Below are 15,275 nucleotides of genomic sequence, written 5' to 3' on the forward strand. Positions count from 1 at the left end.
CACACGTACACATGCATACACATACGCATCGATAGAAACGTACACACGCACATATCCCGCTCCGGTTACAGCTTCGATCCCGTAACCTGCATCGGTTACATTATTTATCTATCGAACGGTTACGCTCGAGAGGCGATTCGAGCGTATTTATTAACGAACAAATAGCATTCGCGCGCACAGGTTACAGAGAAATTAATTGAACGTTAATCCCCTCCATTTATCACCGTCGGCTTAATGACGTTTATCCAAGAGGGCCGTAATCTACAATCTTTATTTAATTCACTGCTTTTCATTTCACAAATTCGGCTCTTTCCTCGTTCGTTCGAACTCTACGCGATTTACGCGCGCCACGTAAAAAAAGGACACGCAATGCGGACTCATAAATCTTGCATGGTCGTATGCTAATCGGAATGCTTATTAATCCTCTGTTAAAAATATATTTTTCACATACACGTGCCAATAAAGTGAACGGCAACAGAAACTTTTGCGTATTATTAATTGTCAAGAGAAAAATTACAACGGTGGAAAAAAATAAGAATAATCATTCTTGTTCGACTGTGTGTAACGCGAACATATGTGCATAGATTCTTTACTGCGGTCGGTGCAATGACGCGCGTTGCACGTCATAGCGAATTATCATTTCAAGTATGACGTGCCGTGCGCGTCATCGCAGTAAAAGGCATAATTTGTCTGCAACTGTTTGCGTACTCGAAAGGTGAACGACCGCCTGGGAATTATCGCATCAATCCATTTGTATCCGTAATCATAATGTCTGTCTAACATCGAAAACTAGGTCGATTTTTCTGCTTCAAATTCTTTATATAACATTTTAATTCATTTTTAACATCATAAATTAAAAGATAGAGAAATTATATTCAAATTAATAAATTACAGAATTAATAATTTATTGAAATTATACAATTTCAATATAGTGTATGAATTATTGATTCTGTAATTTATTAATTTGAATATTAATTTAATAATTGACTATGATATATTTACATACATCATTCAATATATCGATAATAATTCGATGTATTATTGATTGAAATTATATAATTATATAATTATATTAATTTTATAATTTTAATTATATAATAAAGAAAGAAAGAGAGAGAGAGAGAGAAAATTGATTTATAGTGATCATCTCTTTTCATTTCTGTTTGATACTTGAGGCATACACATAATAAATGATGCAAAAGTAAGAGGTCTGTGCAAAGCACTAAAATTCGTATTTACGAAGCCATCACCAATCACATTTCGAGTAAAATATATAGCCTGCTGCAAATACCCACTTTACTTTCGTTACGCGACAGAGTAAACTTTAATATTCGAAAAGCCGGAGATACGCGAAAAGCCCGTAAGAACCGCAACACATTATCGAGTCCTTGAAGTATTAATTAGCGAAACTAGGCGTAATCATACGTGTTATGAGCTGTCGTTCCAGATAAACCCTAACTTTAAATTAACTCACGCTTCCAACAGGAGAAATTAATGATTCTCTTTTGCTCAACGCGCTGCAATTTTCCTCAAGGAAAATTCATATAAGACGCAATATTCGACGAGCCGATAAGATTGGAGATTCGAGAAAAGCTCGTGAAAACCTGTAATGCATTATCGAGTCCTTGAAGTATCAATTAGCTACACTAGACGTAGTCATCTGTTATAGCTACCGTTTCAGATAAATGTTTCTCTCTGGATTACTCGCGTTTCACGCGATGTATCACGAGAAATTAATCGTTCCGATCCATTTCGTTGAAATAAACGAACCGATGCGCGATACCGAACGCCACGACAATTCGCGGTCATTCCACGTCAGAATAGCTGAATGCGGTTCATTACGTAAATGATTTTGCATTTTATTAATAGCCGCGATTTGGCAACCACTGTTGTTTACCAAGCCCGGCCATATACGTCGCGCGCGCGCGCGCGCGAGGTGCGACACACGTACGCAGGTTATTATGGAATTAACGTATGTATGCGTATAGCGTCGTTCAGGGACACTAATCACCGGACGGTAATGCAAGTCGAGAATCTCTGATGTGATATTATTCGCATAAAATATCGCATATTAAATTTCGCGCATAAACACTCGCGAGACCTCTGACATAACAATTCGAACGACGTAAAAATTTAAGAAATTACGTTTGAGATAATTCTCTCTTCGATTGTATTCATAATGTAGATGATAAGAGATGCAGAGGAGGAATATACCTCTATCGAATCGTTTTTTAAGATTTTTTTTTGTCAATTTAGAGTCGATTTTTCTTTAACGAAAATATCGAAGGAAATTATTTTCACATATATTGCAAGTTTAAAATTTTTCTTCTATATATTTTTATACTTATTTCTCAAATTGAAAGTATATATTTATGTATTTTATACTTAATCCTCAAATTAAAAGTAAATTCCATCTGAAATTAACTGAAGAATATAGTTTTGTTATTCCAGTAAAGTAAATTCCACCTGAAGTTAATTGAAGAATGTAGTTTTATTATATTTTTGTTTTTTCAAAGTTTGTGAAAAACTTTTCCTTTTCAAATGTTTGAAAATTATTGATAAGATGCGACATTTTCGATTTTAAATTCGCCGAATCTTGAAAGAACACGCGGTGATTATAAGTTCCTCTATAGGAAAACACAAACTAATATAAACAATAGTAAAATTTATAAAAGTGATTTAATCATTTTTTTTAATTGCTGCAAATCGCTTCATGTGAAAGCAAAAATTGAAAATCCCCGCTCTATTGCATAAAAATAATAAAATAAAATGATAATAAAATAATAAGAAAAATTGCAAGAATAAAAATTGCGAGCTACGAGCTTCTTGAATATTTATACTTTAAATACTCTATAAAGGAAAACATAAATTAATTGAAATATAAATGATAGTAGAATTTATAAAAAAAATGACTGAACCATCTTTTGTTCAGTTGCTGCAAATCGCTTCGTCCCTTCGGCAAAAATTGAAAATCTCCGCTTTAATGAAGAATAAAAATTGCGAATAAGAATTGCGGGTTACATAGTACTTCTTGAACATTTATACTTTGCGCATGTAAAGGCGAGTCACACGGTTAGTTCGCTCCACAACGAGCACGACCGCAAATTGTAAATGATGGCGTTGTAGACGGCCGACAGCGAGCGTTCCTCGCGTATTAGTGCGTGCGAATTTGCACATAATGCGCGAAAGCGAGCTTGGGAATTTCAAAGCAGACATCGCCGATGGCGACAATGGCGGTCGGATTTTCGCGTTTCGATACCCTACGAGCGGAAATCATAGTCTCCGCATATTAACGATTATATCTATTATGCTAAGTAAGTGAACGTCCGATGACACACATTTTATGCAAATCACTTCAGAAGGTCAATTACGAGACCGTCAATTATATAAAATTATATATTTCTTAATAAAAAGCATGGAATTATAACAAAATAGAGACGGTTTTTTTTTCAAGTAACTTTCTTTCCTTCGCAATTTATTTCTCTGATTAATTTACCAATTAAACGACAGAAAATTCCTCAAAAATAATAATCATTAAATTAAATATCACACACGATTCAAATAATATAAAAATGTCATTCATCTAAAATATATATGAATAATTAATTTACAAATTATTATACAGTATCGTTATTCATTTATACATTTATTCGCACCATAACAAAGTTGTAAAAATTAACGACTATCAATAAATTATATCATCATTGCGCGAGAGCAATAGCGATATTATCAAAAAATTATGCCATTCATTTGATTATTACGACTATTTGCACGTCGTTACGCGGTCGTTAAAAAGTAATGAGCATCAATTTTATTATCGGGTATTATTTGAGCGCAATATTTATTCCGCCGTCATAATCGTCTCAATTAATCCTCGGAGACGGCGAATATACTCGAAAAGTCGTTAACCTAATTGATCGATTCTCCGCGGTGCTCATCATCCGAATACTTTCACCGAAGAGAGCGCGAGAGTGCTTTTACTCTCTGGCGGTTTGAAATCCACGGAAAATTAAGCCCGCGACCTCGATACTCGAACGTCAACTTGAATATGTATGCGAATTCCATCCTGTTTACAACAACGAGTATCTGGCAAGCTCAACGACAGTGGCAACTGTGTGATCGCGAGTGACACAGATATTTTCTTAACCTTTAAAAGGCTCACCTACGGCCAAGTAAATGCGTCGCACTTATATCGCGAACCAGCTTTTCCTTCTCTCTCTCTCTTTCTCTCTCTACCTGTCATATAGCAAATAATCCCACCCTGAGTTTGAAAACAAATCGTTGCGCAACGGCAAGATAAATTGTTCCCACTTCGACATTAAATCGACGTTAAGGTGCGGCTTTCGAGAGCCAGCGAAGAATTGCCAGCCGATTCTAAGATTCTCGGAAGTGTGCGCGGGTCGAATCTTCCCCTCGATTCCGTTCCAGATCGAAAAACAAATCGTTACGCAACGACAATTCAAAGTTATTTCCGCGATATTGTTATTAGCTCGGCATAATGGCTTCCGAGCTAACGCCAGTTCGAAAGTTCAAAACCGGTCTCTCCGTCACGTTTAGCGATTCCACTATACGATTGAAAACAAGATTGTTACGCAACAGCGAGCGAAGTTGCCGCACAACATTGTTTATTTTTAAATCGCGAAAAGCCACCGATTCCATGTTGACTTGAACGTTGAAAAGAAAGAGGATAATATATATCTCTGAGAGACAATATATTTGACATCAGAAAATTTTAATCAGTTATGCGCAATTTTTTTTTCTGTCGTAAGAGAGACGGCAATGGCGGTTCTCGGTGATTTAAATGCCGTATAGCGATCTTGCTACTACACTCTCGAGCTAAAAGTGTTGACTTGTTGCTCGCATCGTTAAAAATAACCATTTGCACAGGAACATTAGAAGTACATTAGAGAGATTGCAGTTTATGTAAAGCGTGCGAAGTATGTGTGGCTTGTTCCTCTGAACTTCTATAATGACTTTGCTGTGCAAAGAAGTGAATAACCGCGTCTCGAAATGCTCACTCGAGTTTCATGCTATTAAAAACGATTTATACACGAGGTGAAAAATAATGATAAAATGCTACGGGAGCTCATTCGGTTTTATTTATTCGGTGATTAATTTCAGAAATAATAATATCGCACGAGAAGGATATACATAATTTAAAAAAATATTTCTTAAAAAAAGTAACAAAGAAAGAGAGAGAAAAAAACACTCTTCAAAAACAATAAATCAATTTTTCGACATATATTATATTCTTTGCTGAAAATTAAACAGGTTTCTTTCCATCATTTAATTGGATATCATACATTGAGAAAAAAATAATTGTAGTTATAAATTGATATAATTATAATCGATTCTTTTTCTCAGTGAACTTTAACAATTTTGAAACTGTAGCATTTAAAAATATCAACCGTGTCTCAAATAAATTTGATTAAAATCATTTAAAATCAATCGAAAAACGATTGATACGATTTATTGGCCGATTTGCAAAAATTTGTATCTTTTATAAATCGATTCTTTTTTAGCTACTCACATTTTAATATTTATATTCAACTTCACATACATCACTTATTATCTGCCTATGAATTATTGCAATCTTTAGCATGTATCTTTTTTCCTTTGTCTGATTGTCAAGATATGTTTAATCCCGATTTTGAAGAGCGCGTTGCGCCATCGAATGCGAACGAAAATACTCGATTGGACGATGAACGATCGACGACCTCGTTAGTCCACGACACTTTTCACCTGCAAATGCAACAGTCACGCACGTGCGACATCGCAGACACCGATGAAATGTTCACCCCGGACACTGACTAGACGCTAATGACATTGGATTTAAATCAGACGTATGCAAACGCATATTAATTGTACTCCAAGTCCACCTTTCAGTCGCGTAATCTCCATCGCTCGAATATCTAAATCACCCGATAAATAAATCACCCAATACGCTGTTTAAGTAGATAAGCAGCGGACACACAACTGCCTTTAATCACGCGATTGTCTACCTGCATTACTCACGTAGAAAGCCACAGTGTTTACACAATCGACGAGTAGATAATCGCTTTGTTTACGTTACCTTGTGTACACGGACTATTAATTTCGACGACTACTTATCAAATCTCATTCCGTATTTTAATCCGCGCTTCGCGTGAGAACGTTACGCAAAGTGAAAGAAATTCGCGTCTCACTTACGGGAGATCGCTCCGCCGATTTATTACACTCATGTAAATGTAACAGAATTGCACGAATCATTACTTCCCTTTATACGCAGATCCCGCAAGCCCACGATGAGATGCGATCTAATGACGTCGCGTTAACGCAACGTGCTTCCTATGCGCGATGCAAAAATCGCACCGCGTTCAACTATACGGCCGGAACTATACACAGCTACAATTTGAATGCTACGCGGCTTCATTTGCATGTCAAAGGAGAGTACGATCGTTTATGCTACCCGGTGCATACGAACGAAGCGGTAGCAATGATCGCACGAAGGTCATATAACTGGAACACGCGCGAAATTACGCGCATGTGATTCTCTCGCATCCGAAACTCGTACGCAAAGTACCCGGGTCCATTTCTCTCCCCCCGCTCCCCCTCTCCGGATATGAATCCACGTGCGAAAATGCGAAAATCGAACCCCCGGGTGAATAAATACGCCCGATTTTCGACGACGAGAGGTTCGATGACCGTCGCGATTGGATAACGAGTAGTGTCGCGGTAAAATTGAAGAGAATCGTTCCTCGAGTCGAATTATGCAACGACGATTACGATTGCGGTTGCGACGATTCTAATAGAACCCAGGAAATGAATAAGAGAAGGCGAGAGAGAGTCTTTTAATTGATTAATGTAAGACTGAACTTTTCACGATTTTTCTTCTGGGAGAGAAGAAAAATTTCTTTCTAAGGGAGACATTTCCTGTATATTCTTAAAAATTCGCGGAGTTAATTTTATCATATCAATTAAGAGAGAGGTTGCGCACGGTATTAAATTGTATTTTGTTAGCGGGCGATATTATTTTCGCACTTTATTACATGCGCTGTTGAAAGTCGCATAAAAAAATAGGAATTCTGAGAAGTCCGATTGTTCACACAGTACTATTTAAAGCATATATAATGATTGCAACAAGTTGATAACGCGACATTTAAGATAATTGTCACATGCCAGTTTTCATCAGTATATATGGATTTTCTCGAAATAAATGGCTTTGTCGGCAATATGAAATAAAAAACTGATATTTCTGATATCAATTTGCAACTGTGGACATTACTTTGCATTATATTTTTTCCCGAATTTTGTTTTTACTTAAAAATTTAATGAAAACAAATTTGCGAAAGATCCGTCAAAAATACATTGAAAAATAAATAAGACATTGCTTGTCGGATATTTTTATAATTCTTGACACTGATTGATATTACTTTCGTATTCACATAAGTACAATTTTCTTGATAAAATCAAACTTGTCGAGCAAAAATTTTGTAGAACCTTTTTAGAGAGTTTAAAAAAATATAAACAATATTATAATAAATATAACAAAATAAACGATATAAAAAATATATAATAAAATATATCAATAAACAACACTAATAGTAAAATAACAATAAATGTAATCAAATAAAAATATAATAAATATAATTAATTTTTTTTAAATTTTGATTTTTATAACTTTATATATCACAATATAATTCTAAATTATATATAATGCGTTAAAAACAATTACTATACATATAAAAGTCTTCAATGTAAAAAAAGCAATGGAATATCAAAATTCAGTATTAACGAATCGATAACAAACTTCCATATATAATGATATTTAAACAAATTAAAATGCATCAAAGCACAATATGAAAATTAGGAAGATTAAAAGATGAATTATGTCTATTTTATATTATGATTAATTAAGATATTATTAGCGACAATGTCGAATAAAAAGTAATAGAGATAAGACTGCGGAGAGATACGTCGGAGTCGTTAAAGTTTTTTTCACATTTTCATTATTATTTGCATCGCGTTGACTCACCACTGTGTGATAATAGTCACGTAGTAGGTATGTAATTTTCCGTGCACAATTAGCAGTGTCGGTAATCTTTATATGTCTATAAAATATTTTCGTCTATATTTAACTTTTTTAATCTATCCATTATACAATGTTGTTCTTTTATTACAACTATTTAAATCCATCGAATATTTCTCTTATAGATGCAGACTTTTTTTGCATCTATTACTTTGTAACAATTATTATTGTATACATAAAACTTGGTTGTAACAATATTTATACAAATAATTTTTACTTCTAAGCAAATAATGGGTTGCGTGTTTTTTACTCCAGACAGTTATTTCGAACGTAACGTTAATATGATGTAATAATAGACTCACCTTCTCGTCGAGATTGTTCAGGTCCGGCAGCTGAAAAAAGAACATAAATTTTATATTCTTCGATATTTGTGAGTTAACATATAAATGACATTGAATTTATATTTAGTCAATCGTTAATCTATAACTGTAAGTAGAAAATAAGACTAACCTAACTGCACAATGTGAGAAACATGCATACATATTATTGGAATTAATGAGGAAGTAAAAAAGAATTAAATTTTTAAATTGAGTAATTAAGTCAAACGCTTAAACTTACAATTTAGACGCAATTTCATCGATGCAGCATAAATATTCAGTGCAAAAATTTACGATATAACTCGATATAAACGGTACCATTTAGAAAATCGCGCAAGTACTATTGCCGCCAAAAAAATACAGCCGGCACGCCACCTATCTAAACATTTCGAAATGACATCCCGAGTTTACCGACAACTGCCAGTTATCGATTGCGTATAACTGACTCGCTGTAATCGCCGATGAAACGCATCGTAACGTCGGCAGATGCCGCCTAGAATCTCTAAAACTTCGAGATCCCTCGCAAATTGAAGGAAATTGATGTCAATTTGTATCAATCAGCTGTAGCGGCTGGTTGACAGTCTCGCGGACTCTGCAAACACGTGCGGGGATTAATTTAACGCCCGATGTGTCGGACCGCTTGATTAACTTTCATGGTCGTCGTACGTGCTCCGAGAAAAAAAGATGAATTCTATAAAAAAAATTATTTGCACAGAAATTAAAACAATATACCAATATACCGATTATCGAGCATGCATTAATAAATGCCCTCGTATTTAACAATTAATTACAATTAATTAAATTTAATTAAATTAAATTAATTATAATTAATTTTGTCGATTTTATTGCTAAGTGAGTTAACTTTTGCAAAAAGCTCTTTCAGGGAAATAAAACTTCAAAACAAATATTTGCATTAGAATAATTAAATTGTTGGAAAATATGTTAAAATTAATATTAATAATAATAATAAATAAAATATTATGTATAATAAATATTAATAATAATATAAAATATTTAATATATATAAGAAAATATATTAAATATTTAATATTATTTATAATATTTAATAATATATAATATAACGGATTTTTTTTAATACAGCAAAATATAATAAATATAATAAAGTGTTTAATACAGAAACATATAAAAAAGAAATGTTTAATATAGAAATATATAATATATAAAAGAGAGAAGAAATCGAATAAAAAAGATCTATCTTCTGACTCCTCTCTAAAAAAAAGATGGAAGAGAGAGACTATATCATTCTAAAATTTTCACTATGCAATAACTATGATTCTGAATTTAAATTTTTGAAGCGCCGATGCTGCAAGATGGATCGATCCGATCGGATTATCGGAAGGACCTGGCTATCAATTAAAGTTTTCTCGACGGTCCTTTTATGTCGCCTCTCCGTCTCTCTCTGTCTCTCCCTCTCGCTCTTTCTCACTACCTTCTACCGAACAATTTCGAAATCGCTGACCGAGGACGGTCAGCGGAATCCGTCCTCGCTCCAGTAAATGCGTAATCGCGCATAAATCAGCGCGGAGAAGGAGCGATGCATATTTATGCGCCCGCGGCACCGCGAAATTAAATTCACACATTTCATCGGCCCTATAAAGCATGTGCATATTTTGCGCGATGGAACGCCGAGAATGCGAGTCGCGAGGAAAGCAGATCCGGAAGAGATTCGTTCTTCCTACCAATGATCTCTTCCACTGTCACGCATACTAACTGTATTGCCCTCATTAAAACGTCCGAGGGCGTCTTGCACGACAAGTATTCGTTAATATTATTCACTGCGACAGTGATTTTACCACGGATTTTACATTTTTACTCGACGATATTATATATCTGCCCGAACGAGATCACTTGTACGTTAAATCGCGCGAATCTGATATATGTATCAATTATATATTTCTCAAAATGATATATTTAATGTATTAAAAGTGACTTCTAATTGAGTAATTTAAAATTTAACTTTATCCTTCATAATAAATGTCAGAATTATAGCAATGTGTAATGTATATTTTTATATTGACATTAATTATATTGACGTTAATATTGACATTTATTTATTTTAGCTCATACATAAACACACACACACACACAAAATGATGAAATATATTACATCGATTAATTTGAAATATAATAATTTATCAACAATCTAAAATATTTATCAAAATTACTACTTGGCAATACTTCTACACTATAGTTATGAATTACATAAAATGTAATATAAATTAGTCATTTATGGTAATCATTCAATGTTCCCCCGAAAGACAATCTCCCCCCAGAACAGGTACGATAAAAACGGTAGAACGAATGTAATTTTGAATATTTTATAGCCACGACATAATAACCACCTTCGGTCGTAAACAACTTAAAAGATTAACTTAAATTAAAAATGATGATTAAGGAGATCCTTCTCTCTTAAATCAAGTAATAAAACAAACAAGATATTGCTAACACATAATAATGATACATATCTATCTTCGAAATTATCGAATATTTAACGATCAAAGTACTACCTTTTTTGATGTAAAGAGTAATTATTAAATTACATGTATAATATATAAGTGTGTGTTAAATATAATAAATAAATACGCTCGTGTAAGAAGAAAATTTGTGAAGGACGACCAGTGAATTTTCGGCCTCTAAAAACGTTTCGATGCATCGAGATTTTCGAACCGTATAAAAGGCACAACCACGTATGTCTGAGTCAGTCGATCCAATCTTTCGAAGTTGCTTGCTTCATTCGTGAATTGAGTCACTCTGTTCGTCGCGTGACGTTACATTAAGTTATTGAAGTTACTTATTCTACATAACATTAGTGTTGCTAATTCCGATAAATCATATATAAAGTGTGTTGCTCGTGACAAAAGTTATTTATGTTATCAAATTAAATTAAATTAGCAATATCTCAATTTTCTGCCCTCCTCACGCTCAGTCTCCCTCCTTTTATTTGCGACTAAGAATACATATAAACCTAATATTGATTTATCACAGAAAAGGTGTACTTCTCAAATATATTACAATTAAAGAGTTAAATTCGAAATAATTTAAAAAATTCCGATAGCATATATTGGACATTAATTATTTCCAATAATGGAATTTGAAAAATATCAAGTTTTAAAAATAACACGGCATTTTCAATCATTCCATCGTAATATTTGTATATAATATCAATATATTCTAGTAAACAATATTATTTTTTAATTTGATTAGTTCACGTAATTTCATGGATGAAGAATGTATCTGAAAAAAAACAATTAATTAAAGGTTTGAATGAAACGAATGACGAGATAAATAAATGTCAGCGCTAACAAAAGCGCTTAATGAGAACATATAAATCGAAAAAAAATATATGCAATTTTATAACGATACAGATCAATGTTATTAATGTAATAAAAGTTATGAAACTAATAGAGCGATATATCATTTAAAAAAATACTTAATTTATGAACTCACGTATAAAGCAACTTATGAAAATAAAAGAAAGCGTAGAAAGAATAAAGGGTAACAATTAATTTTATATCAAAAACGATATAAGACAATACATATAGATAGATATTTATGATAAAATTTGTGAAATTGATAGAGAACATCAAATTAAAAAAAAAAAAAAACACTTTATGAAAGTAAAAAGTGCAGGAAGAAGCCATAGTTAAATATAGCAATATTTTATATTTGAAAACTAATATTTTATATTTGAAAACAATAAGGTAAAATATAATATTTGTAATAACATTTATCAAAATGAAAAGGTAATGTCATATTTACGAAAATATTTAATCTGTAAACATAAATAAGTAATGGTAAAACAAGAAAAAATAGTTTATGGCAATATTTTACAAAAAACATAAAACGAAAGATTGTAAAAAAACATTTCAATGGTTAAAATGTTATACATTTACAAATTTCTATTGTAGTATCCGATCAAACAATTAGAAAATCTAAATAATTCAGAATTTGCAGATTGCTATCACAAATTGTATTAATTTTAATAAACGATTATAAAATTAATATATCAAATTTATGAATTAAAAACGATAAATGACATATTAAGAGAAAAAAAGAACATAAAGAATATGAAAATAATTTAAAAAAATATATAATACAAGTGCATTGTAATATATCATCGATACGAGTAATTAAATAAAGATATTTGACTTGTTTCCGCAACATACGATAATTATTCGCGGATTACTATAAAAGCAATGCGAAAACAATGGACCTATCTTGTTTGTAATTTTATTAGAAACATATACACAAATATAATACAACGTTGATTATGTATTCTCCCGGTCCATGGTATCTCATGCATAATCGTGTATATGTGCATGGTATTTACTCCGAAATCCCATATGCGCGCACAATTTGTTGAACAGCATTGTCGTCCGCTTGATGACGGTACTTCGCCACGTGTGTTTGCGATTTACGCGACGAATAAACTTTGATTTACTGCCGCTCTTTCGCCGAACGCAATTTCTGCCTAAATGGATCCACAATAAAAAAAGAGAAAGAAAACAAATACGAAATTATTGCCGTGTCGTATCATTCGTATTGTAATGAATAATCAATCGATTCGATTTGTTTCTTTACGATATAAACACAACAACTATATACAACATGACTTGCATGACTATATTTGACACGGCTATTTATAATACCTTCAACCATTATAGTAAATTATTTGTCAACATCGGAAAAAACAATTGCAATAGATGAACAACCGATTTAATAATACTTTATAGCACGAGACAAATAATTTTTTCAATCGTGATCTAGTCAATGTAAGTTTCTTGTTTCTCTATCAATGGCTGGGACTTCCCTCGTAATTGACCATCGTTTAAAGATCATTTCCCTATTGTTAGAATTTAGAATTAAAAAATAAAATTTGAACAAGATACGAGAATAAAGTCGAATGATGGGATTGAAAATATCAGTGTCGTTCTATGAGTATCTTCCGTTTGTCGAAGGCCGTAAATTTACGCGTAATCCTACGTGTTTGCGCGAGTTTATGTCCTTGAGAGCGAATCTTGGAATGTTCTTTGCATCTCGGGTTCTATTTTACAGACCGGAAAGATGGATGAGGACTTCGCGAGAGGTAAGTAGAAATAAATTTCGACTAAGGTCTATGGTAAATTTCTTCTTTTTGTTTTGATACCTAAAGGAAGAAGCTAGTTCACCAGTGTGCGAAAAATTCGCTTTCTCTCTCTCTTTCTCGTTTGTTCGCTCGCGCGAAGATATCGGCGATTCTGATGAAACGAAGGAGATTTTCTGCCGAATAAGGCTGGTAATACTAGAGGGATTCTTCTCCAAATCTCTTTAATTTGCAGTAGTATTGCACTTCGTGCAATTTCACGGAAGACTGCAAACGCTCACCGAGATTTTGTATATTTAATCAACGATGTGCATGCCGGGAAATAAGAAACAGAGAAACTCACAGTATTGTAGTATTGTTATAGTTTGCATGAATGCATGTCTAAGAATAATTATTACGTAATTATTGTAATCCTTGATATAATAATGCATTAGGATAATATGCGCGATTTGAAAAAATGCAGTAAAATTAAAAGAGCATTTTTCTCATCCGCGAGAAATAATGCAAAAAGTTTAACTTAAATCAAATTAAAAAGAATCAATTATGAGACAATTAAAGAACCATTTTCTTGAAAACCAGTTTAAAGTTTTCAATTTTTATATATAAATAAGAGCTTTACTTATTATAATAAAATAATGTAACGTACTTCAGATGAATAAAATATCATTAGTATAGAATATCAAATTAAAGTAATGTAAAAAGTTAAATAGATGTTTTAGTGGGAAAAAGAATTACATAAGAGTCTCGATATAACATTTTACGCAATTCTCTTTTCTCACAATATATGCATAAATTTAGAGACTTTGTAGAAAAGAAAAGTACGATTGCAAGATAAAATTAATATGAAAATATGCTATAATAAAAAAAGAAAATCAAATAAACAAGAATTATCAAAGAAGTATCAAAAAGTTTCAAGATCACTTCTTTCGCGAATGAATAAATTCAGATATTCTTCCTCTTTGGGGAAAAAAAGCACACCATTATAAATCATTATGAAATTATGATTGGAAGAAAATACAATAATTAATCAGTCTTTATACTTAAAAATAATTGCATACAAAAAATCATTAAAATGTCTCAATAATAACATTATTATTATATGTAAATAAATTTTGAAACTTTCTCAACAAAAATTTAAAGATGTATATTTTGATGAAATAATAAAATGTATAATAAAATGTACAATATATTAAAGCATAGTTATGTGCAATCATTCAAACTGCGTTGATGTTCTATATTCTGCTTTAATCGATTGTTTATGGGTATATAATTAGGTAGTGCGGGAAAAAATAATTGCGTAGGTAATGCGGGAAAAAATAATTGTTCGATAGAATAATAATTTTTAGCAATATAAAGTTCTTTTATATGTACAAAACATGTGAATCTAATAAATATAATATGATAATAATGATATTTTGAAGAAATAGAATTATATCATGTCAATTTCTTATATTTTGTATTAAATATATATATATATATATATATATATATATATATATATATAAATCTTTACTTTGTTCAACATTATTCTACCTAGCGACTCTCACTTCAAGAACCTCATTATTAATGTCGCATTTTATCTTTCAAAAGTAGAACTCTAGTACTAAAAAATAAAAAAGAAAGTAATGCTATGACAAAAATTGACAATTTCATCACCTAATAAGAAATACACTATTGTATTATGCTCTGTTAATTTTATACTTTTTAATCTTAAGATAAAATTTTATATTTAATTTTAATTATAAAATCGAACAACGAACTATATAGAACTGTTTAATCATAAGAT

At 32.0% G+C, this 15,275-nt stretch overlaps 1 protein-coding gene across 1 annotated transcript in view; it reads right to left on the reverse strand.

Moving 5' to 3' along the window:
* The window catches only part of Sesn (Sestrin), a 190,649-nt gene that overhangs the window by 115,074 nt on the left and 60,300 nt on the right, over positions 1 to 15,275 (reverse strand). Inside the window, exon 5 of the mRNA XM_083109655.1 lies at positions 8,371 to 8,400. Coding sequence (XP_082965781.1) covers positions 8,371 to 8,400 — 30 coding nt within the window. The remainder of the gene's footprint in view (positions 1 to 8,370; positions 8,401 to 15,275) is intronic.

The sequence above is a fragment of the Camponotus vicinus genome, unplaced genomic scaffold (genome assembly GCF_025532165.1).
Source record: "Camponotus vicinus isolate PSW18456_S1 unplaced genomic scaffold, iyCamVici1.0 SCAF_9, whole genome shotgun sequence".
NCBI classification, from domain to species: domain Eukaryota; kingdom Metazoa; phylum Arthropoda; class Insecta; order Hymenoptera; family Formicidae; genus Camponotus; species Camponotus vicinus.